The sequence below is a fragment of the Ogataea haglerorum genome (genome assembly GCF_019207285.1).
Source record: "Ogataea haglerorum isolate 81-453-3 chromosome Unknown 81-453-3_NODE_10_length_422072_cov_98.086364, whole genome shotgun sequence".
In the NCBI taxonomy this organism is placed as follows: Eukaryota; Fungi; Ascomycota; class Pichiomycetes; order Pichiales; family Pichiaceae; genus Ogataea; species Ogataea haglerorum.
This window is the reverse complement of record NW_025065160.1, coordinates 391,668-415,941: the sequence shown is the minus strand read 5'-3', so window position 1 is coordinate 415,941 and position 24,274 is coordinate 391,668. Positions and strand designations below refer to the sequence as shown.

Genomic DNA, 24,274 nt, shown 5'->3' with positions numbered 1-24,274 from the left:
CACTCAACTGTACTTTTTTTTATCATAAAAAACTTTACTCCGTTTATGTAAATTTTAAAAAAGTCAAATCGCTAAAACACAAATACGCACAATTAACGGAGGAAACCCTTTCTGGTCTTGGTTGGCGCAGTACTAGGCAATGGAGCAGGGCCATGATGGATTGGATTAGCCATCTCCAACTCTCTCTTCTTCTCCTCTAGTAATTTGATTTGTTTCAACAGCTTGTCTCTCATTTCCTTGTGCTTGGCAAAGAGATCGGCCTCAGTCTCCTGTAACTTCTTCTCCTCTTTGCTGACCTTCGATTGGAATATCGATCTAAGCTGTGCCTCCATATTAGCCAACTTGGCCTCGTGCAGCTGTTTCTCCTCCTCTTGTTTCAAGACGGGATCAAATTCACGGAAAACAGAATCGTCTTGCTCAATTCCCAGCTTCTTCAGCTTGGATGTTCTATAATTTTCGTAGAGAACGTTGGCAGTGGTTTCCTTCAGCTCCTCCATGAAGTTTCTAATCAATAGCTGTCTCAATTTGATGAAGTCACAGTGGTCCTCATTGTCGATCTCGATGATGCCCCATGGATAAGACCTGCCTCTGACAATTCTTCCATCAGAAGTTTGGATCTGATTAGTGGATCCAACAATAGCGAATGGAGCTTTGGCCATGATTTCCCGAGAAGCCACCTTGGTTTCCTCGTCATCGTTGTCATATTCCGGAGGAGTGAAAAGCTTGATGCCTTGGTTGATTATATCGTCCATGATTCTCTGTTTAAATTCCTGGATTTCCTTCTCGGTGAGCGTATCCGATTTGGCAATCACGGGGATTAGATTCACTTTCTCGTGGACCTGCTTCATGAATGTAATACCTAGCGGCTTCAAAGAGTGACCAGTGGGTTCGATAAAGTACAAGCAGGCGTGAACTCTGTTGTCTACAACAGTGGTTCTGTTGATTTTAGTCTCGGCCTCCAGATACATGTCGAATCTATTGTTGATCTCGTCGACAATGGGTTTCCAAGAATCAGTGTTGTCGATGCCTTCTCCAAAACCAGGACAATCAATAACAGTCAAGCTTAGCTTGACATTGTTCTCTTCAATATCGGCACTGACAGTCTCGACGGAAACCGGTGATGGATCTTCTGGATTAGGAAATTCTGGTTTGTTAAATGTCTCGATTGGGTACAACTCCTTATTGAAAAGGGTGTTGATCAGTGTGGATTTGCCGAGTCCCCTTCCACCAACAACCATGAGGTTCAAACTGAAACCTCTTCTGATCGATTTTCTGTGCCACTGTTTTGGCAAGTTGGCGAAGCCAACGTATCCATTCAGCTTGCGCCGAATAATTTTGACCTCTGACTTAGGGGCGGTTGTTTCACTAGGAGCTGACTCCGCATGTTCCGGCTCCTGTGCAGGGAAAACGTTCTCTTCAGGCTCTAAACTAGTTAGATTTGATCTTCAATCTGACCAGCTGGCGCGTACCGCCCATAATAAGGAACACTTTAAAAGTGTTTTTTTGTGTATGATGTTCGCCCAAACCAGTCCAATGATGATACTTACTTTCAACAGTCATGATAGCGCTTATCTTTTAGGTCTCGTACGTATTCAAACTGCTCAAAGATAAACCTGAAAGAAGCTTTTTATTAAATTTAGAAAAGATATTTGTATTTATTTTTCGAGATTCAACGCTACAAGCGATATTGGAACGCGTAATTGGAAATAGGTTAAGAATTTCTTTGAAAGCTAAATTAAATTGACAGATGACCGAAGAATCTAGTTATTCACATGAGCTAGTAAAACTGCTTGAAAAGGGTGCGCAGGCGTTTGCTGAAAAGCAGTATGAGAAGTCTGTCGAGTACTATTCTGAGGCGTGCGAGAAATCCAATCTTTTGACAGGTAGGGACGACCCTGATTTGCTCTTTTTGTACGCGAAATCTTTGTTCGAGAATGCTGTGTCCAAATCTGAAGTGTTTGGTGGCCAGAATAACCAGGAAGAAAAGGCCGAAGAGACTGAGGACGATAATGGAATGTTCCAATTTAACGAGCAGCTTGCTGAAAATGAAGAATACGAAGAAGAATCTGAACAAGAAAAGGAAGAACAGGAAGAGGACGAACAGTCTCATGAGCAAGAACACGAGCAAGGAGAGGAGGGTGAAGAGCAGACAGATTTCGAGGTGTCCTGGGAAATACTGGATCTGACAAGGACCTTGTACGAAGAGCAGCTCAATACCTTACAGGATGAACAATTGGAAACGCCGTACTTGGACTCAGACAAGAAAGACATAAAGGAGATCAGCTCGCCCTTTGTGGCCATTAAAAAGAAACTGAGTGAGGTTTACGATTTGCTGGGTGAGATCTCTTTAGAAACAGAAAACTTCAGCCAGGCAGCTCAAGACTTCACCACTTTAGCCAATCTAAGAACAGAACTATATCCATTCTCGTCCAGGCTTGTTTCTGAAGCCTACTATAAACTTTCGCTGGCGTCCGAGTTCAACACGGGAGAAGCAGGGTCCAGTGCAACGGCTGTAGAGGCTATGGAAAAATCTCTCAAATCCATAAAAGAAAGATATGAACTTTCTGACCAAGAAAAAGACGAGAGTTTGCTTCAAGAGATGGAACAAAGACTGGATGAATTGAGGAAAGGTGATGCCGCTATTCGGGAAGAGAAAAAGAGGATTATGATGGGCATATTGGGCGAAGGCGACGGTACAGAAATCAAGGCCACTCCCAAAAGTGTTCCTGTGAACGATTTAACGGGAATGGTAAAGAAACGAAAACAGCCTGGAGGAAAAGCTGTCACCAAAAAGGCAAAAACCAGTAAATAGGCGAGTGATTATATACCACGATTAATTTGTTGCGATTTCAAAATCCCCCATAATTAAAAACGGTGTTACATCACTTTAACTGATATATTGTATTCGGTAGCCGCAAATCTTGTAGGTGTTCTGGCAAAACCTTGCAGTAAGAACAGAATAAACCGAAGGCCCTTTTGGCCAGCAAAAGCCTGGCTAGCTCAATCGGTAGAGCGTGTGACTCTTAATCACAAGGCTGCGGGTTCGAGCCCCGCGTCGGGCTTATTTTTTCCACCTAAGAGTGGATTTTCTTCATAGAAGGATTGAGTCTTAAGAGCACAGCCGTTTCTAGAAGCAATCATCTCTGTCGTGTCTTCAATTGTTGTGCACGCTGGTGTCCTAATGTTTTTGTTTTCCTACCCAGCCTCTTAACTATGTTTCTGAACCACGTCAAAATATTTAGATTTCTACTCGTCCCCTGAATTTATAAACTCGGACAATGAACTCAACTTCCAGGCTGGCTCTTGCCTATGTAGCAGGCGGCTTGACCTTATGGCCATTGATTCTGTTCTTGAATAACATAGCATCAGATATGAGAGTCTTGAGCTTCAAAGATTCCTTGCACAAATTATGCCAACTAGCAATCACTTACATAGTGGGAGGACTGACGTTTTTGCCCATCACTTTTATTATTGGATGGCACTTGCTCCCAATGGCTCCAGAGAGTCCTGAACAAGAGAGAGAACTTGAGGAAGCAAGACAGAAGGAAGAAAGCAAGGCTAAAGGAGAAACGGAAGGCTACAGAAGTTTGATGGCTGGACAAGTCCTGGAGAAAGAAAGCTCAGACCTGAAGACGTACCACGAAGGATGGCTAACTGTCACGCGCGAATACTATCAATTCCCACAAATTGACTGGAGCGAGTTCCAAACACAAGCTTCCTCAGGTAGTTCGTTGGGATCCGAGCAGGTCAACAACCAACAGGTCCCGAAAAGTGGTAGCTTTCTGAAAATGGTTAAAGGAAACAAGTCTGCGCCTGCCAATGCGGAGGAGCCTAAACAAGACACAAAGTCACTCGATGCCAAGAAGTTGAAGGCGATAAGGAAGAAGAACAGGTATTACGCGGTCTTAAAACATGGCAATTTGTTTCTGTATGATGATGAAGCAAAGAAGAACGTCCAGTACGTTATCGTGCTATCAAACCATGTGATAGGCATCTGGCCAAGAGAGCTGAAGGATGGCCAGCTTTTCACGAAAAGAGCAGCTGTCTGTATATTCAAGAAAGACTTAGAGCCCAACCATACAGCCCCACCGGCTACATCCCCTGAGCCCGAAAACCTGGTGAATATTTTGCAAGGGAAAGTGATCCTGGAGACTCCGCCAAAAGATACTTTCTTCCTCTATGCAGACCGCAACACTCAAAAGGAGGACTGGTACTTCGCATTATTGAGAGCAACCACTAAAGACGTGCCTAAATCGGGCACTGCCAAAGACTTGCTCGAACCGTCGTTTATGGCTCGAACACTGCACTTCATGACTGCAGACATGATTGATCTGATTCAAGCCATCAATTCTTCGGAGGGACAGCTGACAACGCAGTGGCTAAATGCTCTGATAGGACGCCTTTTCCTGAGCTATTATAGAACCGAGGAATTCAAAGAGCTCATAAAGAATAAGATCGATGAACGGCTCAAGAAGATCAGAACGCCGGACTTTTTGGATGATCTGCAAATAAAAAAGATTGATGTTGGACACTCTGCTCCTTTTTTGACATTTCCCAAGTTGCAAAACCTGACTCCCGAGGGAGACCTCAGTATTCAGTGTCATGTGCTTTACCACGGTGGTCTAGTGCTAGAGGTTGCCTCTAAAGTGTTCTTAAACCTTGGGGCAAGGTTCAAGCAGAGGGAGTTTGATATTAACCTGAAAATTGTGATGAAAAAGCTGGAGGGGGATATTTTGCTTAGGATGAAACCACCTCCTAGCAACAGAGTATGGTATGGGTTCACAAAATTGCCCGAATTTGATATGGTGATTGAACCAGTGGTCAGTTCTCGTGCTTTGAACTACAATCTTATTACCAACATCATTACTAACAGGTTCAAGGAAGCATTGGGAAAGACTCTAGTGCTACCTTTCATGGATGATCTTGTGTTTTATAGAACAGAAGGCGAGCTCTTCAAAGGTGGTATTTGGGACAAGTCAGCACGGCCTTCTGCGGCAGCCGTTCCGCCGCAGCAATCCCATCCAGTTCCACCGCCATTACCGTCGCGGGCACCCAAGACGGATGACCTTGTTATGGATGATACTGCCTTAGAAGAAGATGACAATTTATCTCTCAGCAATTCTAACAGAGGAAGCACCCAGGAATCTACCAGGGATGACACCACTTTCGAAGTGGCGCAGACAGTGACGAACAACTGCGCTCCAGACAGCATCTCTATAATGACTACGGGATCTGGGGGATCGTCTTCTTCTTTGGCAAATACATCCACATACAAAGACAGAGCGTCAATGCTCTCAAAAAAATTTCTGTCGATGAACAAAGGATTGTTAGTGGATAACACGGCTTCAGGTAGCGCCTCTGAAGGTGCCGATGGAGATGGACAAGGCAAGTCGCTGGCTACATCCTATTCTAAGCTCAAAGGACTGTACGCTTCAACAAAACAAAAAATTACTGAAAAACAATCTACGGCAAATCTCAAAGAAATCAACTATTCTCCTCCTGAGATGATTTCGAGCCGTCGAATTATCAGAAAAACGCTACGCTCTGCAGGCGATCAACCAGAAGTTGAAAACCGACAGTCGTCTGCCGAGATGTTTGCTAAAACAGAGACAACAAGCATGGAGCCAATGGTTTCGCTCGGCTATGATGAGCAGCAACCAAAGACTCCAACGAGTCCAAACATGTTTATTAACGAGAGATACAGAAGCAGCTCGCTGAGTAAAAATGTTCCACCCTCGCCGTTCGCATCTCCTCAAAAATTGAGACTTGGTGATCTCGATAGGGAAGAAGAGACTGAAGAGATGTTGCTTGCAGACGAAGATGACGAATATGTGGACTCAGGACCATTGAAAGCACAAACGCAAAATGACCCCCAGACCATGGATATTCCGTCAGGCACCAGGTTAGTTGATACTGGCCCTGCACTATCTAGGGTACCTCCACCACTTCCAGAACGCCGATAATATACATTATGTTTATAATAGTACACGTTACGTTAGGTTAAGCTTCATTTTTAGAGAAGAGATTGCCAAGCGACTTAGCGAAGAGATAGATCCTTTCGAGATCCGCCGAAACTTCAATCTCCGTTTCATAAGCCACTGAACTCATCTCTAATGGAGGCGCTGCATCAAAAAACGCCTGCTTTGAGCCACCCGGATCAGAAGCGAGGGCGTTACGCTAGCTCCTGTTTTCTCCGAAGCGTTCACTGCTTCATTTCCTGAAGATTATCGTTCTGGGCTCCCCCTCCATTCTGCCAATGACCATTTGACTCAGGAGCCGGCTCAGGGGCGGAAAGGGTAGTACAAGGTTCTATCTTAACCGGATTAAGCTGGCGCAGCCTCTCAGGGTTGATTTTTAGTTTCACCGGCAGGCTCCTTATTTCACCAAAATTCTCGTCGTTGGAAACCAAAACTTTGTTTTCAAACATTTGGAAACGCACGTAGCGGAGAGGTGATTGTTTGTCAGTTTGAATGATATCGTATGCGACGCGTCTTCGCTTGGAGAACTTTCTATACTTGAATTTGATTTCGAATTTTTCACTTGAGGACCTTGGATCTGATGATGGTTCCGAAACAGAGGATCGTTTTGACTTCGGCACAGAGCGTGAGTTACTACTATCAGTAATTTTGAGCTTGATAGTCGGAATTTGAATCTTTAGTCTTCCTTGTCTCTTGAATGTCACCTTGTACGTCTCAGAATGAGGTTCAATACTAACATCAGTGACCTTAGCAACCAGTTTCCTCTCGTTCGGAAGTTTTGTTGTGACTTTGAAGGAGTCAATGGCTTCAAAGATGACCTCTATAACATCAAATATATCTCGTTTTGCACCCACGGATAGCAAGCATGAATGAACTGCCAGCCAAAGCTCTTTGCGCAATCCCGTACCAATGCTCAAGTCCCTGCGAAGAACCTCCAACGCTCCTTCCATGGTGAGTCGCGACAGCTGGTCGCGTCGGGTTTTCATTTCATTACCTGCTCCACTGTCTTCAACAATGACGAGGTTATTATTCTTTTCCTCGGAGCCTCCTTTTTTCGCTCTAAAGAACTCATCATCTTCGAGATTAGGAAATACTCCATCTACGGCAGCCGTACCAACTGCTCGCATTAGAGCAAGGACCAAATGATGACGAAGGTAATGAGAGGTATCAAGCTTGAGGGTAGTGAAGAATAGCGACAAGACGTGCGAATTTTTTAAACCACCTAAGAGCAAAAGACTTTCAAAAGCTTTCAGTCTAATATCTGCATCGTAGAAGGGTCTGGTGTATGGAATCAAGTCAATATAGGAGAGATCAACAAGGCCAGATAAGGCCAGACGCACTTTCTCTTGAAGCATTGTCACAGTCACAATATGATGATAGGAGGGAGACCATTGGTCCATTTTTGCGGCCCTATTTATTTCCACGATGGCCTCAATCAGAAACTTCTCGGTAGGGTCTGTGAGATTTCTCTGGTCCATCTCAACGTGAGATTCATTGTGGCTCGGAATTTTTTTATTTGAGCTAACCATTAGATTTGTCAAGCAAGTAATGAAGTTGGCAAGATAAAAGGAATCGTCAAAGTAGTTATTATTATTGTCATTGAACTTCAAAATATTGAGCATGATTCTCTTCAACTCAATTGGACTGTCACCAGTTTTATTGGTCACGGTTGACAGGCCAGTCACAATGGCCTTCATGACAAAGTAGTCACTGAATTCAGAAAAGTCGTTAGGCAGCGGTAGATACTCATTTGGATCCAGCTCAGGATATCCTTTGGATATGGTATTGTTGTAACAATAAAAGTACTTGTAGGCTTTAAGCAGAAATCTCATTCCCAGATGGTCGTTATCCTCCTTTGAAAACTTTGCCAACCCTAAAGCCGCCTCGGCCCTCACGCCATAGAAATAACGCTTATCAAGAATCGTTCTCATTAAAACCGTTGCAAAATAGATCGAAGGGTGCAATGACTCCGAAAAAAATTTGACACTTTCTAACTGTGCTTCCACATCCCGGTCTTGTCTCAGTTGGGATTCAAACATATTTTCATTCAAATTGATGTAGACCTTGCAAATCCATTCAAAATCTGCATCCACACGCAGCCATTCGAATGCGTCGCCAAGGATCTCGTAGTCGTTTTCTTCGATTTTTTGTTTTTCGGTAAATCCCCATTCTTCTAGATCTTTCGGCTTCATGAACACATCTCCCAGCTTCTTCACCGTCGGTTCATCATCGTCGCCGCGCAATTTGTCCTTTTCTCGTTCTTTCCTCAGTTTATCCCTTTCTCTCTTTTCTCTTTCTCTTTCCTTTCTCTCCGCTTCTTCTTGATCTTCTTCTTTTCTTCTTTTGGACCTTCTGTACTTTGTGTTATATTGAATATCCAATTTGGTGACGGGATCCTTGATGTCAACAATGTGCTCATACGGTGTACCATCTGCTTCGTGAATACGGATAGTTATTGGGCCAGTGAATACATTTGGTGCAGAAAAAGTCTCTTCTTCTGCTAAAAACTTGTTAGCCTCATCGACGAAATGCTCTCTCTGATGCTGTTTCCTCAAGGTCTCTTTCGAGTTTATGTCCACTTGTAGCTCGTCATCTGCTTCCAACTTATTATTTTTTTGAATCTGGCGGATGCTCATTTCGATGAACATTCTCTTCTTATTGAATCTTTGCGTCACTTGGAAAATTGGAACTCCACAACTATGTATCCAGTTTTGGAAAAACGACTCAAGCTTATGATGAGCCACTTTCTCGCAAACATGGTGGAAGTGGGCGGTTGACAAGCAATTTCCGTTCAGCAGATCCCCAGACATAGCTTGGAGAAAAATCTTGGGAATGACGCGAGACAGCCCAAATGACTTATCAGTCTTTGTCATTCGGCGATCCAAAATGAACATTACCAAAGGAGCTTTCAGCCTTATGAATTCCATATCCTGGGAGAGGTTGATCGGAAAGCGAAACAACTGATTGGCTAAAGGCCTTTTCCCAACATCGATTTCACAAAGATAATCAGTGCGCAGTTTGACTTCGTACCTGTATCGGTTGACACCAAAGAGCTTTTTCAAAAACTGACCTGCCATGAAGTATGAGATACCAATTACCAGCCAGAAGTCATTCAACGATTTTGGAAGAACGTTGACGCCGGAATACTGCTCAGATAGAGCAACAGCTAGCTTTTCGGTCACATCAAAGATAGGCTCTATCAGTTTGGGACTATAGAGCAATCTTGAAGACATGATTGTCATACCAGCAAATGCACAAGAATCGCACGCCATGTCATCGACATAGACCATGGTGTAGCTGGGAAATGGGAATGAGCCAAATTCTTTAGAGTAGAAATCAAATATTTTGTACATTGCAACTGTTGTGTTCAAAACTTCTTCCTTGCGACCAGGCAAGAAATAAAGCATAGTCGGTACCTTATTCGAGTTGGATTCAGCAGAAAAGTTCTTGGCATTGTTAATGTCATTTTCAGCGATATTTGCCAGGGCATTGGAAGGAACCAACTCATCAGTACCTGGTTTAACGTCCAAAATTGGGCAGCTGTCGAACGCTCCCACGGCAAAGCCCAGGTGATGAGCCGACACTGGATTGTAAAATTGAAAGTTAATCACCTTCTTGCCAACATCCAGAGGAGAGGGCGATTCTTTGACACCAATCAGATCTGGAACCGCCACTACCAATGGAGTATCATTGCGCTCTTCTTGTTCGTCGTCCATTTCATCTTCTTCAGTTTCCATTCTTCTTAAAGCCTTCTTGGCCTCATCAGAGCCAACCAGTTTGGTCTCCCCTATATCGCCTACTGTTTTGGGTATGATTATATTTATGTCCCACGCAGGTTTTTCGTAGAAGTTGTCTATGCAAGGAACCCACGAGCTAGCACTGCAACCCAGGTCGTTATTCGAGGTGTAGCAAAACCACCGATCTTTCGGGATGGTTGTGCCGTTTCCTCCATTAAAAAGTAATCCATTTTTCGAGTTCCTGATCAGATAGCTGATTTTGATATTCAATGGAGTGTATACTTTGTCAGAGCTCATCATAGCATTGGTTGTCAAAGGTGTGTGCGACCTGGCAGAGTTGACGTTGGGTGAAAAAGTCTGCTTTGATGTTGGGTCATGAAGCCTCAATTTGATAGTATCTGGGACATACACAATCAATTCTGATGTGTTCTCTGTGTATGACGAGGAGGGATTCCCTTGATTGTTCTGATCTGAAAACAGTGGATAGAACATCGACCTATAGAAATGATGCTGCTGCAGCTTTACAACTTCCGAATGTGTATCATAGTTTGGGTTGTATTTATAATTGGCCAGCACGGGGTTTTCAGTGTCATTGAGATACTCATCGTTTTGAAAAAAGTCACCGTAATGGTAACTTGCCTTTTTACCATTCACTGTGACATCCTTTATCTGCATCCCTCTGCAGTCTAATTTAACCTGTCTCACGCTAGAGCTGAGTGGAAGAACAGTCAATTCAGTCTCTCCCAACACTGATTGCTCAGCCAAATCAATGTCCAGGGTCACTTTTTGGTAGCCAATTTTGATAGGCTGCGATGGTAAATCATCTGTATCATATTTGTGATGTCTCCTTGGCGTGGCATAAGACTTCGGTGTAAAACGCGAGTTCACCGACGGGTGATCCTGCGACATGTTATCAAAAGGCACTTCAGTGCAATTTATTTTTGTTTTCTTCAGCTGGCTTCGAAATATAATGGTGCAAGGATGCCACAAAGATCAAATTTACTTACATGTTCTTTTGACCCGGGCAACAAATACTTTTCTTTTGAATTCAAGATCAATAATATAATACAAATTTAGACTTTGGACACTGTTAGGAGAACAAGTGTTATTCTCTGTCAATTGGATACCCATTTACGATTTATGCGGAAATAGATAAATCCAGGCCAATTCAATTCTTGATAGCTAACTATGGACAGTCCAGACAGCGGAAATAGTTACGAGCTGCTCTTGGAGTCAGTCAATTCTCCAGACTTTGATTTGTATCAATGTATAAACTACCTTCAAAAGTATGCCGACAACATCGGAATACATTATTTTCTCTGTCAGAGGGCATCCAAATATCCTATCGGCGAGCTCAGATTTTTCATTCCTCAATTTCTCCAACTCCTGATAACAGTGGAAACGGAATCGGTGTCTCTCGAGGAGATGTTGAGAAATTTATGTTTGAGAGACGTGCACTGCAGCTTGATCACATTTTGGCATTTACAAGCTTTGCTTCAGGATCTCAGCAAACAACCTGAAAGCATTGGTTTCCAAACTTGCAAAAGAATGCTCAATGATCTACAATATCAGCTGTTTAACTTCTCCAATAACCAGCATACAGTTACGTCTTCTGCTACATCATCATCTGGCGTTGTCAGCAAGCACGAGCTTCATAAGTCGTTCAAGGAAAATGTTGCACCATCCATAATCTTAGCGACTTCCTTGATATCAGGAGTAAGTGTTCCTAATAGCACCAAATATGTGGCACCAATAGTGAGAGTACAAGGAAAACGACTTAAGTCTTTTGTGTTTGAAGTGGTGAGAGACATCAAGAAAAGCTTGAATGAAAATCTGACAAAGAAAAACACGATCAATAATGCGTTCTTGGGAAGGTCAAGAGAAGAAGTCGAAGATTTAAGGAACGGGAAAGTTGTGAGTCGCGGAAAACGAAGCGTTTCATCATCATCTATGCATTCTAATGACACTCATAGAGACCAGCTTAACTTTGACATGATAGACTCATACGCCGATATTAACATGCCAAGTCTTAGCAGACCGTCCTTGAAAGCGAAGAAAACATCTTTGTCCTTGCTCAAAGCCCAAAGCGATCATTTCGATCATTCCAACACCCTTGACAGCGAAAGGCTACATGATCATGCGGTTTCTTCGATGCCCAATCTTCACCTGTTCGACAACGATAACTCAAACACTGACATTCCGTACTCTTCAGATGGTTCCTATGCTTCATCGATAAGAAATTCATTTGATTTCAAAGATAGCAGTGAGATTGAAAGTTTGTATGGCGACGAGCCGGCCTCTCCCGCCTTGCCCCAATCTTCGAGACTGTCACATAAGGTTCCCTTATCAGAACTACAACAAGTCAAACTTCTCAAATCGAACTACTTTAAGAACGAAACTCAATTCGTTATAGCGCTACAAAACATTTCGATCAGGCTTGCAAAAGTTCCGAAAGATGCTCGATTGTCTACATTAAAAGCTGAACTAGCTACACTGAACAAAGACTTACCTTGCGAAGTCGACATTCCTGGTCTTTTGCCAAAGAATAAGAAAGGAAAACTCCACAGACTTTGCAAGATTGCAGTCAATGAAGCTGCTGTTCTAAATTCTGCGGAGCGCGTGCCGTACTTGCTTCTGGTTGAATATCTTGCAGATGACATTGACTTCAACCCAGATTCAGCTCATAACAAAATACTGCTGAACAAACTAGAAGACAGCAAAGGAACTAATGATACATTCAAATTGAGTGATAAGAAGTATAGATTTGACCTGGCTTATCCACATGCACCTTCGTCTTCTGCTTCCTTGAACTCTTTTGATATGAAAGCCAGTACTCGTTCAGGAGAACAATTATCGGAAGCTGGGGATGCAAACGAATCTGACTTAGCTGACTTTTCAGTTGTCAGCTTGAGCAACAAAATCGATAAAAATTCACACAAATCAAAAAGACAGGTCAAATCAAAGACCAGCAATTCAAAGCTCAAAATAAACTCTCCGTCGACAGATGTGATTGAAGAGAAGATCAAAAGACTAGAGCTCTCGTTCAAGTCCCAATACGAGGGAGGGCTCGATAACGAAAGTGAATTGGCCAACCAAATGAGGATTGCAGCGGTGATGCTTACGCAGTTAGAGTCACCTGCCTCCACAATGCCAAGTTCACAAGCAGCTGAGATTAAAGCTCGCATTATAGATTCAATGAAGGCCATGCAACATGGCTTTGGCGTGGAAGGCTTCAACGAAATTCGTGGCGAAGCGGGTGAACGTAAACTTTCAAACGATTTAAAAGTTGCCGGTCTTAGCTATTTGGGCGAGGATTGGAATAGAAAGAAAGCTCGCATCAGGGCAGAATCAAAGTACGGTCATCTTGAAAACTGGGATCTGTTCTCAGTGATTGCCAAAACAGGGAATGATTTGACTCAAGAAGCATTTGCTTGTCAGCTGATCCAAGCCATGGCTCGAATATGGTACCGTGATAATGTCAAAGTCTGGGTGAAGCGGATGAGAATCTTGGTGACCTCTTCCACCACAGGCTTGGTGGAAACCATTACCAACGCTTTATCGATACACTCCATCAAAAAATCTTTGACTCAATACATGTCATTGAATAACGAAAATCCTCGAGGAGAGATTGCTACGTTAAAGGATCATTTCATTCGCATGTTCGGTGACGAGAACAGTCCACGATACAAGCTTGCTCAGGAGAATTTTTGTATTTCGCTTGCCTCGTATTCCGTCATTTGTTATCTTTTACAAATTAAGGATCGTCACAACGGTAACATCATGCTGGATTCGGAGGGACACATTATACACATCGACTTTGGCTATCTTCTCTCCAATTCTCCAGGGTCGGTTGGTTTTGAAGCCGCTCCTTTCAAGCTAACTATGGAATATGTTGATCTTCTTGGAGGTGTGGATTCTTTCTACTTCCAGAAGTTCAGAACTCTAATGAAGCAGGCCTTCAAGTCGCTCAGAAAAAATGCAGACTCTCTAGTCAATCTTGTGGAGCTCATGCAGAAAGACTCACAACTTCCATGTTTCAAAGCAGGTGTGAATACAAGCGTTCAATTGAAACAGCGCTTCCAGCTGCATCTGAGCGACGATGAGCTGGACCTATTCATTGACAATGTCTTGATTAACAAGAGCTTGGGAAGTATGTACACAAGGCTCTACGACCAGTACCAGCTTCTGACCCAAGGGATTTACATATAGAGAATGAAGCATTTGCATAATCATAGCAATATCTAATCGAGTTTAAGTAGAAGTAGATTAGAGTTTCATGGAATGAAACATGCCATTTGGGTTGTGGATTCGAGTCGTCCCGGTGCGTACGCGTACCTGATATTCATCAGACTCCATGGATGAACGGCTCGCACCGCTTTGTTCAGCACCACTGAAAAGGCTAAGCCTACCAGGCTGGTTTATAGCCGATGATGAGTTATTGGAGCTCCTGGACAAAGTGCTTTCCGAAGTTAGAGCCAGATAGATATAAGATTCCAAAGACCACTCGTACCAGACCCTGTCAGGAGCCGTATCTCGCTTCACAAATACAGCAAGTTCTTGGTCGTCAGTCAATTGCATCGGCTGCTCTAGAGGCATGAAAAGTGGCAGCCAGGATACTAGGTTGTGAGGGCTAGGGCCGGATCCGGTTGGACAGTTGGAGATAATGATACCGTTGTACAGCTCTGCCTGGAAAAATCCTAGAAGACCATGAATCGTACCTTTGCGATGGCAGTGCAATATCGTATGTGCTTGACGCTTCATGTTGCCATTTCCAAGAGGATGCCGGAATGTCCAGAGTTTGGAGTACTTTGACGACAAAGTGTCGTATTCATCACAGAGCGGAATGTAGCAAGTATGAAATTTGGACAAGTCGTTGCACTCAATTAGCTTAGTGTAAATGGATGGGGAGATTGCAGGGGCAACAAATGATGTGTATTCCTTGGGGATGAAAATGCTATTGTCAGGATCGCAATACCGTTCCACCGAATACAAACATTCCGGGGAAAGCTCGTTGCAACCAAAGCTACCAAGTAGCTCGCTGATGACCAGATGGAATCCAGACTGTGTTGGATCCCGAGGTTTCCATGACCTAACATCCGCATTTACCACTTCCACTTTTCCGTTCCAGAAGTCTTGGTTTCGCTGAGACAAATACACCATGACAGTTGGACTTTTCTCGATTGCTGTGATATGGACCTTATTTAGATTCAAGTTGAGAAATTTGATGGCTGCAAAAAGTCGTTCAATGAGAGGACCTCTTCCAGGGCCGATCACCAATATTTTGAGATAATCAAAGCATTGCTGACCGTTAGCGTCGGGGACCTTTTCAGTCACTGTCAAAGATGAGGTATTAAATGCAGTTGCTCCAAAATTTGTCAGATTCCTTACATGCTGGAATCTTGGTAAATTCATGAGGTCCATCAGTGACGAGATCAGTGCTCGCTCGTAGCATTCATACTTCGCCTGGTCCTGCTCAAACACTTTATATGTAGCATTGTTTAGGTTCTCGGACAAGGGCTGTAGGGGTGTTTGTAAAGATTTTATCGATCTCAATTCGGAAGGGTCCAGATTTGCCATTACCAGATTCGATAGAGTGAACTCCTCGATCGGCAAAAGCTGGCTATGGTTCGAGCTTGATTTTATGAGATACTTCAGGTAATCCAAAAACGAGAGATCTCCTAAATAAACTTTGTTACCGTCAACGCTAATATAGGCCTGGGCCGAGTTGTCGTCGAGAGTTGAGTTTCTAAGATTAGCGATAAGATCACTTTCCTTGTCAACTCCATGCAAGAGTATAATCGGAGGATCTAATACCTTTTTCTGAATAATCTTCCAGATGATGAGCTGGTTGTATTTATTAAGCACTGGATAGCCTTTCGAATTTGGAATGAAGCGGGAGCTTGAGATCAGATAGAACCGGATGGGCTCCAACAACCACCTGTTGACAACATGTTCAGGAATATTTTGTTTCGGGGATGCTAGGCTGACTGTTAAGTTTCGATGATAATTGCAGTGTATGCGTATGGTATTCCACATATCCCACGTCGAGAGCGGATCAATAATCGGGATAAGCTCGCCTGTAGCAGGGTTTATCTGCGGATCTTCACATATAGGCAAAGAGATGGAAATCTCTATATCAGAGAATTTATGCAAGATGGAATTTAAGCTGTTGGTGAACACAGCAAGATGATTCAAATCTTTGGGCGGGGCTAGTAGCAATCTGCGAATGCCCAGAAATTGAGCGTATGCAATTTCATTAGAGATGACCTGGAGAGAGAACTCGTTGATTAATGGATCATTGGCACCAAGCTCGATCCAAGGAGAAAGCATGCCGATTGTATTCCCGGTATGAGGCCCTGTAAAAATATTCACTTCATTTGATCTGGGGAATGGCACTTTAAGTTCACCCGGAACCGCCCCAAAACCACCTTCTTTGATGCTGTCCTTGAAAGACTGGAAGTAGCTCTTACAATTTTCTCGGTATCCTGGATTCGTGATGGCAAGAAGCACGCAGCTATAGCCGTTCTTCGTTAAAGTTTGTACCAGCAACCGGTCGCTCTTCACCAAAGCCGAGGTGAGCGGCAAAGGCTTGATTCCGATTCTCACAATTTGAGGTTCCATGGGCTCTCCGGCTGTCTTGTCATGTATAAGTGCAAAAAACGAGATTATTTGGCAAGCTAATATCTCGTTTCATAATGCCATGCATATTATATGCGCCATTATGTGAGATTGAAATTTCGGCCATAATTCTTTTCGCGTTGGGGAGCTGTAGGCACGGCCGATCGACGCGACGAGGTCGGCACAGATTTTTTGTAGAAAATTAATCGACAAAACACAAGCACACGAGTCTATCTCAATGTCATACTCACAGCCAAGGCCAAGAGAGCTGACGCCACAAGAGAAGGAGCGTATTTTTTCATTTAGGGAGAAGTACTATTACTCTCCGAGATACTCGGACGATCACTATGAGTATCGACACGTCGCACTGCCTAGGGAATTGTTGAAACTCATTCCTAGCGATTATTTCACTGAAAATGGAACCTTCAAGATCCTGACAGAAGACGAATGGCGTGGGCAACTTGGGATCACTCAAAGTCTGGGCTGGGCCCACTATGATTGCCATGCCCCAGAACCTCATATCTTACTTTTCAGAAGAGCCAAGAACTAGCTCTTTGTTCCGCCATTTTGCATCGATACCGCTACGAATGACTAGCAAGATACCACTCATCTATTTAATAAAGCTACACTTCTAGAACTTACACTCAGTGTCTTCATTAAAACGCGTAGGTTTTTTTATTTTTTCCTTGGATATCCGTTAAAAAAAAAGGGCTCCATGAGATGTCCGATCAGACACGACAACTGTCTTCGGTCTTAGACACGCTGCTGCGTCAGCAATCGGAGGGTAAGACTCAAGATTCAAACTCGTTGAATGCGCTCCTTAATAGCGTGCTACCAGCGTACTCAAAGAAGCCTCTATCCCTTGAAGAACAGGAGGTGGTGATTAAGATATTCCAAGCAATCCATCTGCTCACGTCCAGAAGCCCATCCTTGCTTTTTGAAAACAACAGGTACAAGGCCGTCGTGAATGGATTCAAGTGTTTTTATGATGCGCGGTACCACGGCCCCGAGCTAGCACTCAAGGCAACTGAGTCCTTGAAACAGATTATTAACGATCAGTTCAGAGGAAGACTGGCCTCCAGCTTCCACTTGGATCTTGTGAAGATGGAACTGATTGAATTACTCAATGACAATTTGAACTATGTACTTGAGAGCATAACCAACTCGACCGCCTCAAAACCAGTTGATCTGAATTATATCACCACTACCAACGATTACAGGTTTTCCAGATTAAGCATTTCCACGCGCCTTCTTCAAGTTCTTCTTGATATCTCACTTGAAGATGCTTTATTACTTCACTCGCAGAATACGTTCACGATGGAGACGTTTATTGGTCGCCTTTGGTTCTGTATGGATAATGTGGTTGTGAACCTCAAGTTTAACAGCGAGGAGTCTGGAGACACATCAGATATCCTGTCGCAGACATCAGTGGATATGATTGCTGCTAAGTTTGATGTACTCTATACCACCCTTTTACAATCTACAGGAAACTACACTTTCGATGATGCGTTTATACAACACACTCGCGTGGAGCAATTGCTATTCAAGTGTAAGGATCTACTCAACTGGCCCTTACTCTCGCGGTTCCCTAAACTACAAGTGACTCTTGCTGCAACCTTGATGAAGCTATTTATCAAATGCAAAGAAACGGACACTTTGTGCTATTTTTGGAATAAGCTGGCGATCACCACTGAAAAGATGGCACATGTTAACCAAGCGCCATCCAATTTAGGTCTCGACTTGATTATTGTAATCAACATATTCCTCATCTTGAATATGAAAGTTGGGAAGATAGACAACATGGGAAGCCGCGCCACATTTGCGACCCTTTATTCAGACTCCTATGAAATAGCGTTCAGACCCTTTTCGGCGGAGGGTCTAGAAGTATTACGAAACGAGCTTCTTCTTTGCGCCCTAGAAGATTTGTTAGAGCCAGATCTGGACATGTTGTTATCGTTGTCAAACTCCAAGTCAATGGTCAATCTGGTTGATTCGACTGACAGAAATTTGAAGGGCAAGGAGATTCTGGCTTTGGATTATGAGAACAAACCGGAAATTGTTGATTTGACTTCAAGCTCTAACCTTTCGCAACGGACGATCTCAGATTCCAAGCTGAAAACTTGGATTTCTGAGCTAAAGAGCGCGAAGAAGAATGGCCAGTTCGATGTCATTTGCAGCTCACAGCTTGGGAAAATCTGTATGGTTTCTGCGATTGGAAGGTATGCTTGCTTGGTAGCTGAGGATTATGATTTCAAGAGTAAAATATGCGGCAAGTGTGATTATGCTCCAGATAAAACAGTTTACTTGCTTGATACAGTCCATCCTAACAGGCCTTCAATTGATTCCCGTCCTGAGATCAATTCTGCGTTCACCATACTGATTGACACTTTTATATCGGATTTAACATCATTGAATGATGAACAGTTGATCGTGTCCATACTCATCGCCCTTCGCCGTATATTTTGTTCATTTCGCCCACCTTCACTGAAAAATTCAGTCAAACTTTGGAGATTTCTTGAAGCTTGCTTCATTAGCGTTGTTCGAGAGATTCGTCTTCTTACTGTCAAAATCTTTCCGCTTCTTCTCTTATCCGTTGAGGATAACCAATATGAGTCTGACTTTGACATCGTGTTGAAGTATCTAAGCATGTTCAAGATATCGAGAAAAACGGCATATCTTTTCGAAGGTATCATCATGTCTTGGGGCGAGCTTATTATGATCAGCCGTCTTGAGGGCAAGCAATATGTTATGCTCAATCACTTAATACAGTACATGGGCGACACTGACCAATTTAGATCAAACCTTTCCTTTCATGAATTACGCCTTGTCGCTTCCACCAAAAAATTGACAGCTTGGAAATTGGTTGAGCCTTTTATCCCATTGATTAGCTATGAATTAATCCAAAAGAGGAACACGCACCCAAACATGCTCAGAATCTTTTGCGATTGTATCAAGATGGACGTCGATGTATTTCTCAATAGGGTGATGGAATTCACTGTTCCACTTTTCATTCAGTCCTTTTCCGAAGATCACATAGGGTTTATTGCTGGACATGTTGGTAAAACTAGATCACAGCTTGTAACAAGCCACATTGAAAAGGTTTTGGCTATATTGCTGACTGCGGACCAGAACATCGATGCTAGCAAGATCATCAAAATTTTGGCCTTGTCAAATCCAAAATACAAAGGAATGAATTTACGAATACTTATTAGCGAGTGTCGCGTCATGGATCTGATCTGGGAGTTGCTGAGTCTCTACAATTCTGAGCAAATGAAGCCGCGTATCAGAAATGCCATACTGTATGCCTGCATGTCTCGCCACATTGGAGACATGTCTGTCAGCGATGATGATGAATTTCTGAACAGAGAAATGGATTTGATGATTTTGGGTATTGTTCAATCGTTCTCAGCTATCATATATGACCATAGGGGTAGCAGGCCTTACTTATTGAAAGTTCAGGCAATCCGAGCAATCCGTTGCATTGCAGAAATATCGACAAGTTTCCAAACTTGCCTCTCTCAAATAATGACTTGCTTGCAAATTGCTCTTGAGTCTCCAGAACTCCAACTAGAAAGTTTGGAGTGCTTACATGTCCTTGTTTCTAATCTGGGTTACTCACCATTATCCATCATTGTTGATTTGCTCATTTCATACCTGATTCAGAAGTACCAGTTCTTCAACATCAAATGTAAGGATATTGCACGAAATATTCTTATGACAATACTCGAAAAGGATCCAAAGATAATGAAGGAACACCCTTCGTATATTTATTCTCTTTCATTGATTAGCGATTTCGACAACATCACAAACAAATATGATATCAAGAACCATAATATTCTTGTCGAATTTGATAGGAGATTTCAGGCGGATAACAAGTGGGTTGTGTTACAGGTGCTTGACGACTTCAAGAACTTCCTCGACTCTCATCAATTGGATATTCATAAAACATATCTAAATGACTCTCGGCTTCTGCCTTTGTTTTCATCGCTTCTTGCACATATCATGGCCGTTTCCAACAAATTCTCTATGACAAATATTGAGATTCCACGCAAATGTGCTGAAGTTTTGGCATGCTTGGGTGCACTTGATCTCACGAAGGTTGGACATTATTTCAACAGGGCGTATAAGAGAATAATTTTAGTGTCCAATCTAGGCAATCACAGAGAGATGGCCGAGTTTTCTGTCTATTTCTTGAACAATATCCTTGTCAAAGCATTTGTTGCTTCTACGGATCCCCAAAAGCAGCTATTTTTGGCATACTCGATGCAAGAATACCTGAAAATTCTTGACTTCACACCTGAAAACATTCAGAGCAAGGAAGCCCCTGAAAGTCTTGTTTGGGCCAAGTTGAATAATCTATCTCAAACAGTTCTTCGTCCGCTGCTGGTTTCTCGTTACATGAAGAATTCTTATGGCTATATGGCGCTGACTTACCCTTGCTATAAGAACACAAAGAAACATTCGTTCTGGATTCGCGAGTTCACCGAGGATCTACTTCACAGATCTGAAGATGTTCGAAAATTACCCAAATATGCCAAGGCGATATTTGCTACATGTTCCATTATTATCAAAGACCAGGATCTATCCATTGCTGAATTCCTGCTGCCTTATACGGCTCTCATGATGATTGTTTATGGCGATGATAGGATGAAGGCTGATATCGAAATCGAGATGATAACCGTGTTGAATGAAGATCTGGAGCTTCTGTCCAACGATTCGGCCATTGAGAGCCTAAAATCATGTTACAGGACAGTGTTTTCGATTGTTGACTACTTCAGAGAGTGGGTTTCTGAAAGGAAGAGAGATAAGAAATACCTCCAAAGTAATTTTGTGGACGAGCGGAAAAAGATTGAAAGCTTTCTTTCTTTGCTCCCGTCTGAGCTTTTGGCTAAACGCACTGCTCAGTGTAACTCTTATGAGCGAGCAATATTCAACTTGGAACAAAGTTATGCTCACGACAAAATGGACAAGGACGAGTTTTTTACCACGATCCGACACATGTATGCTGAAATCAATGACACAGATGCTTTACAGGGAGTTCTCAAAAAGTTTTCAACAGAGAGTTTGAACGATAAGCTTCTTCAATTTCAGTATTCCGAAGACTGGAGAGTCACGCAAGAATCCCTAGCTGCGCTGACCGAAATTGATTACGGGGACAATGGTCGCAAACTAGATTCAGTTACATCTCTTCTGAGATGCCTCGATGATCATTGCGAATATGATCAGGTGCTTTCCAAGCTCCGTGAATTCGAGTCGTCGACACAAGAATTTGAGCCCACAAAGGATTGGGTTGTATGCGGATTACAGGCCTCAATCTTCAGCGGCCAGCTTGAGGAACTCAAGAGATGGGTCTCTCATTCACAAGAATTCCCATCCATTACCTCACCTGGATCGTCATTGTCTATTTATTACGAGTTTGCTCGAGGTTTGATAACCCTAAGTGAAAATAACCTAAAGGCTTGCGACGAGCATATCTCTAATGCCATCATTCACCTCGGAGCTTCGCTGTCAGTTTCACGCGAGATGTCTCCGTCGAAAATTTCAAACTACATGGTTATGCTCCATTGCTTGTACGACTTCAGATCACTAGTCTTTGTGGAGAACAAGCAACGACTACAGAACTGTATGGATTTGCTGCAATTAAGAGCTAAAAACTCCACCAAGGACTTCAAAATCAATTGGAAGATTCACTCACTTCGCAAGTCGATAGAGAAATTGCATCCACAGGATGTTGTTCGCGCATTTTTGGGCGACACGATGGTGCAGGGATCCCAATTCCTACGACAAGCTGGAAAATACGATCTTGCAACGAAGAGTATCACGAACGCATTATTCATTGGTACGTCGTCAGAGCTAATGGTTAACTTGGAATTTGCTAAACTGCTTTGGGCCCAAGGCGACCACAGTCAGGCACTCAAAATAATCAAAAGCCTACAAGAATTGGCGAAACCTGGTAAATCACCGGAGATTCAACTTACATACACGGATTGGCTGGAGCAATCGGCTAATGGAAGTTCGGATGAAATTATAAAAGGATATGAGGCTGCTGCTGCTCTAGATCATGTTACTGGAAAACCACAATACTATTTGGGCCGTTACTATAACAAACTTCTCGACGCTCAAGCTGTGGAGACCCCAGGGTTGAAAAAACCAGAAAAAGATTTCTATGGAGACCTGGAATTCAACATCATTAAAGCATATATAAGATCTGCTGCCCTTTCTAACAATTATGTGTTCGAGGTTCTTCCTAAGGCCGTGACAATTTGGCTGGACTATTTTGCCAAGTATCAAAACGCAAGTGAGCTGACGGGCTACTCTCATGAAACAATCTACGCTAGGAGGAGGGATAATTATTCAAGCATTCTAAAATTTGTGAAAGCGGCGGCATCTAAGAATGAGCTACCAATTTACAAATGGTATACTGTCCTTTCGCAGCTCATCTCTCGCATGGTTCATGGTGACTCTGAAACCGAACTTGTTATCTTGAATGTCATCACTCAATTGGCTAAAGCATACCCAGAAGTGGTCCTATACTCCGTTTATGCACAGGTTCAATCTACTTCAGCTGAAAGAGCGAAACGTGGTAAACAAATATGCGAAACTCTACAAAATAACAAGAATGCAACATTGTCAAAGCAAGTTCACTCAGCATTCCAACTTCTTGAGGCGCTCAAGGGAGTATGTCAGGCAGACATCAGCAGACAGAAAAGAACAAAAATGCATCTGTATTCAGAGCTAAGATTTTCATACCCAGAAAACCAGGAGTGCAGAGCGTTGGCAATTCCGATTAGAGTGAACTTCCAGAAACTGCTTGCGACAGGCCTGAATAGCAATGTGCTGAGAAAGTCAAACAATTACCAAGTCGACAAATTCATTGCATTTAATAATTTTGACTCCAAAGTGAGCATTCTCTCTTCCATGCAACGACCCAGAAGATTGTACATTACGGGTACTGATGGTCGCAGGTACAGCATTCTTTGCAAACCTCATGACGACTTGCGAAAAGACGCCAAACTTATGGAGTTTACTACCGTGATGGACAGATTGTTGAAACTGGACGCTGAGGCAGAGAAAAGAAGTCTGACCATTAAAAACTATGCAGTTGTGCCGTTGAATGAGACAATGGGTCTGATCGAATGGGTTGATAACGTGCGCACTATGAGAGATATCATGTTGACCTACCTTCAAAGACAGGGAATAACAGTGGACTTTGGAAAGATCAAGCAGTTATTGAACGAAGATCTTTCTATAGGTGAGAAAATACACAATTTTCAGAAATTGTTGCGCATGTATCAACCAGTGCTCCAAATTTGGTTCCAGGATCAGTTCCCTAATCCCGTGAATTGGTACCAATGTCGCAACGATTATGTGAAAACGTGTGCAGTCATGTCCATTGTCGGATACCTGGTGGGAATGGGTGACCGACATGGCGACAACATAATGTTGAGCGAGTTATCTGGACAGATCTTGCATGTGGATTTCGATTGTTTGTTCGATAAGGGAAAGAAGCTTGCCGTTCCAGAGCGTGTGCCGTTCCGTCTTACGCAGAATATGACGGCGGCGATGGGAGTCACCGGTTATGAAGGAACGTTTAGGAAGACTTGCGAAGTGACAATGAAGATCATTCGACAAAACGAGAATAGCCTCATGAACGTCCTGGAAACTTTCTTATACGATCCAATCATGGACTGGAAGGTGAAGCAGAAGAAACGGAGGTCCACAGAAGAGACTGATTCAAAGGGCTTGCAACCACAGGTGGCTATGGATACCATCAGAAGGAAAATCAAAGGGATCCTTGATCCAAAGGATTTGGACACGGGCGCAAAAGACAGCGGAGGGCTGTCAGTTTCGGTGGTGGCCCATGTTGACGCAGTGATCCAACAAGCAACGTCAGTCGAAAATTTGTCACAAATGTATATTGGCTGGATGCCATTTTTATGA

General features: G+C 43.0%; 8 protein-coding genes across 8 annotated transcripts; 5 read left to right on the top strand and 3 right to left on the bottom strand.

Annotated features, from left to right (window-relative positions):
- Positions 1-92: 92 nt before the first annotated feature.
- On the bottom strand, positions 93-1,238 carry KL911_003855 (uncharacterized protein; the record flags this gene model as incomplete). The annotated part of the gene is made up of 1 exon (XM_043199081.1): positions 93-1,238. One exon carries the CDS (start codon positions 1,236-1,238, stop codon positions 93-95), a length of 1,146 nt encoding a protein of 381 aa, XP_043053639.1.
- Positions 1,239-1,747: 509 nt separating this feature from the next.
- Positions 1,748-2,812, top strand: KL911_003854 (uncharacterized protein; the record flags this gene model as incomplete). Its single annotated transcript, XM_043199080.1, has 1 exon — positions 1,748-2,812. One exon carries the CDS (start codon positions 1,748-1,750, stop codon positions 2,810-2,812), a length of 1,065 nt encoding a protein of 354 aa, XP_043053638.1.
- Positions 2,813-3,278: 466 nt separating this feature from the next.
- KL911_003853 (uncharacterized protein) lies at positions 3,279-5,963 on the top strand (the record flags this gene model as incomplete). Its single annotated transcript, XM_043199079.1, has 1 exon — positions 3,279-5,963. One exon carries the CDS (start codon positions 3,279-3,281, stop codon positions 5,961-5,963), a length of 2,685 nt encoding a protein of 894 aa, XP_043053637.1.
- A 239-nt stretch (positions 5,964-6,202) lies between these two features.
- Positions 6,203-10,624, bottom strand: KL911_003852 (uncharacterized protein; the record flags this gene model as incomplete). Its single annotated transcript, XM_043199078.1, has 1 exon — positions 6,203-10,624. One exon carries the CDS (start codon positions 10,622-10,624, stop codon positions 6,203-6,205), a length of 4,422 nt encoding a protein of 1,473 aa, XP_043053636.1.
- Positions 10,625-10,903: 279 nt separating this feature from the next.
- KL911_003851 (uncharacterized protein) lies at positions 10,904-13,924 on the top strand (the record flags this gene model as incomplete). Its single annotated transcript, XM_043199077.1, has 1 exon — positions 10,904-13,924. The coding sequence occupies one exon, from the start codon at positions 10,904-10,906 to the stop codon at positions 13,922-13,924; it is 3,021 nt and encodes a 1,006-aa protein (XP_043053635.1).
- A 57-nt stretch (positions 13,925-13,981) lies between these two features.
- Positions 13,982-16,336, bottom strand: KL911_003850 (uncharacterized protein; the record flags this gene model as incomplete). Its single annotated transcript, XM_043199076.1, has 1 exon — positions 13,982-16,336. The coding sequence occupies one exon, from the start codon at positions 16,334-16,336 to the stop codon at positions 13,982-13,984; it is 2,355 nt and encodes a 784-aa protein (XP_043053634.1).
- A 235-nt stretch (positions 16,337-16,571) lies between these two features.
- On the top strand, positions 16,572-16,883 carry KL911_003849 (uncharacterized protein; the record flags this gene model as incomplete). Its single annotated transcript, XM_043199074.1, has 1 exon — positions 16,572-16,883. One exon carries the CDS (start codon positions 16,572-16,574, stop codon positions 16,881-16,883), a length of 312 nt encoding a protein of 103 aa, XP_043053633.1.
- A 170-nt stretch (positions 16,884-17,053) lies between these two features.
- KL911_003848 (uncharacterized protein) lies at positions 17,054-24,274 on the top strand (the record flags this gene model as incomplete). The annotated part of the gene is made up of 1 exon (XM_043199073.1): positions 17,054-24,274. One exon carries the CDS (start codon positions 17,054-17,056, stop codon positions 24,272-24,274), a length of 7,221 nt encoding a protein of 2,406 aa, XP_043053632.1.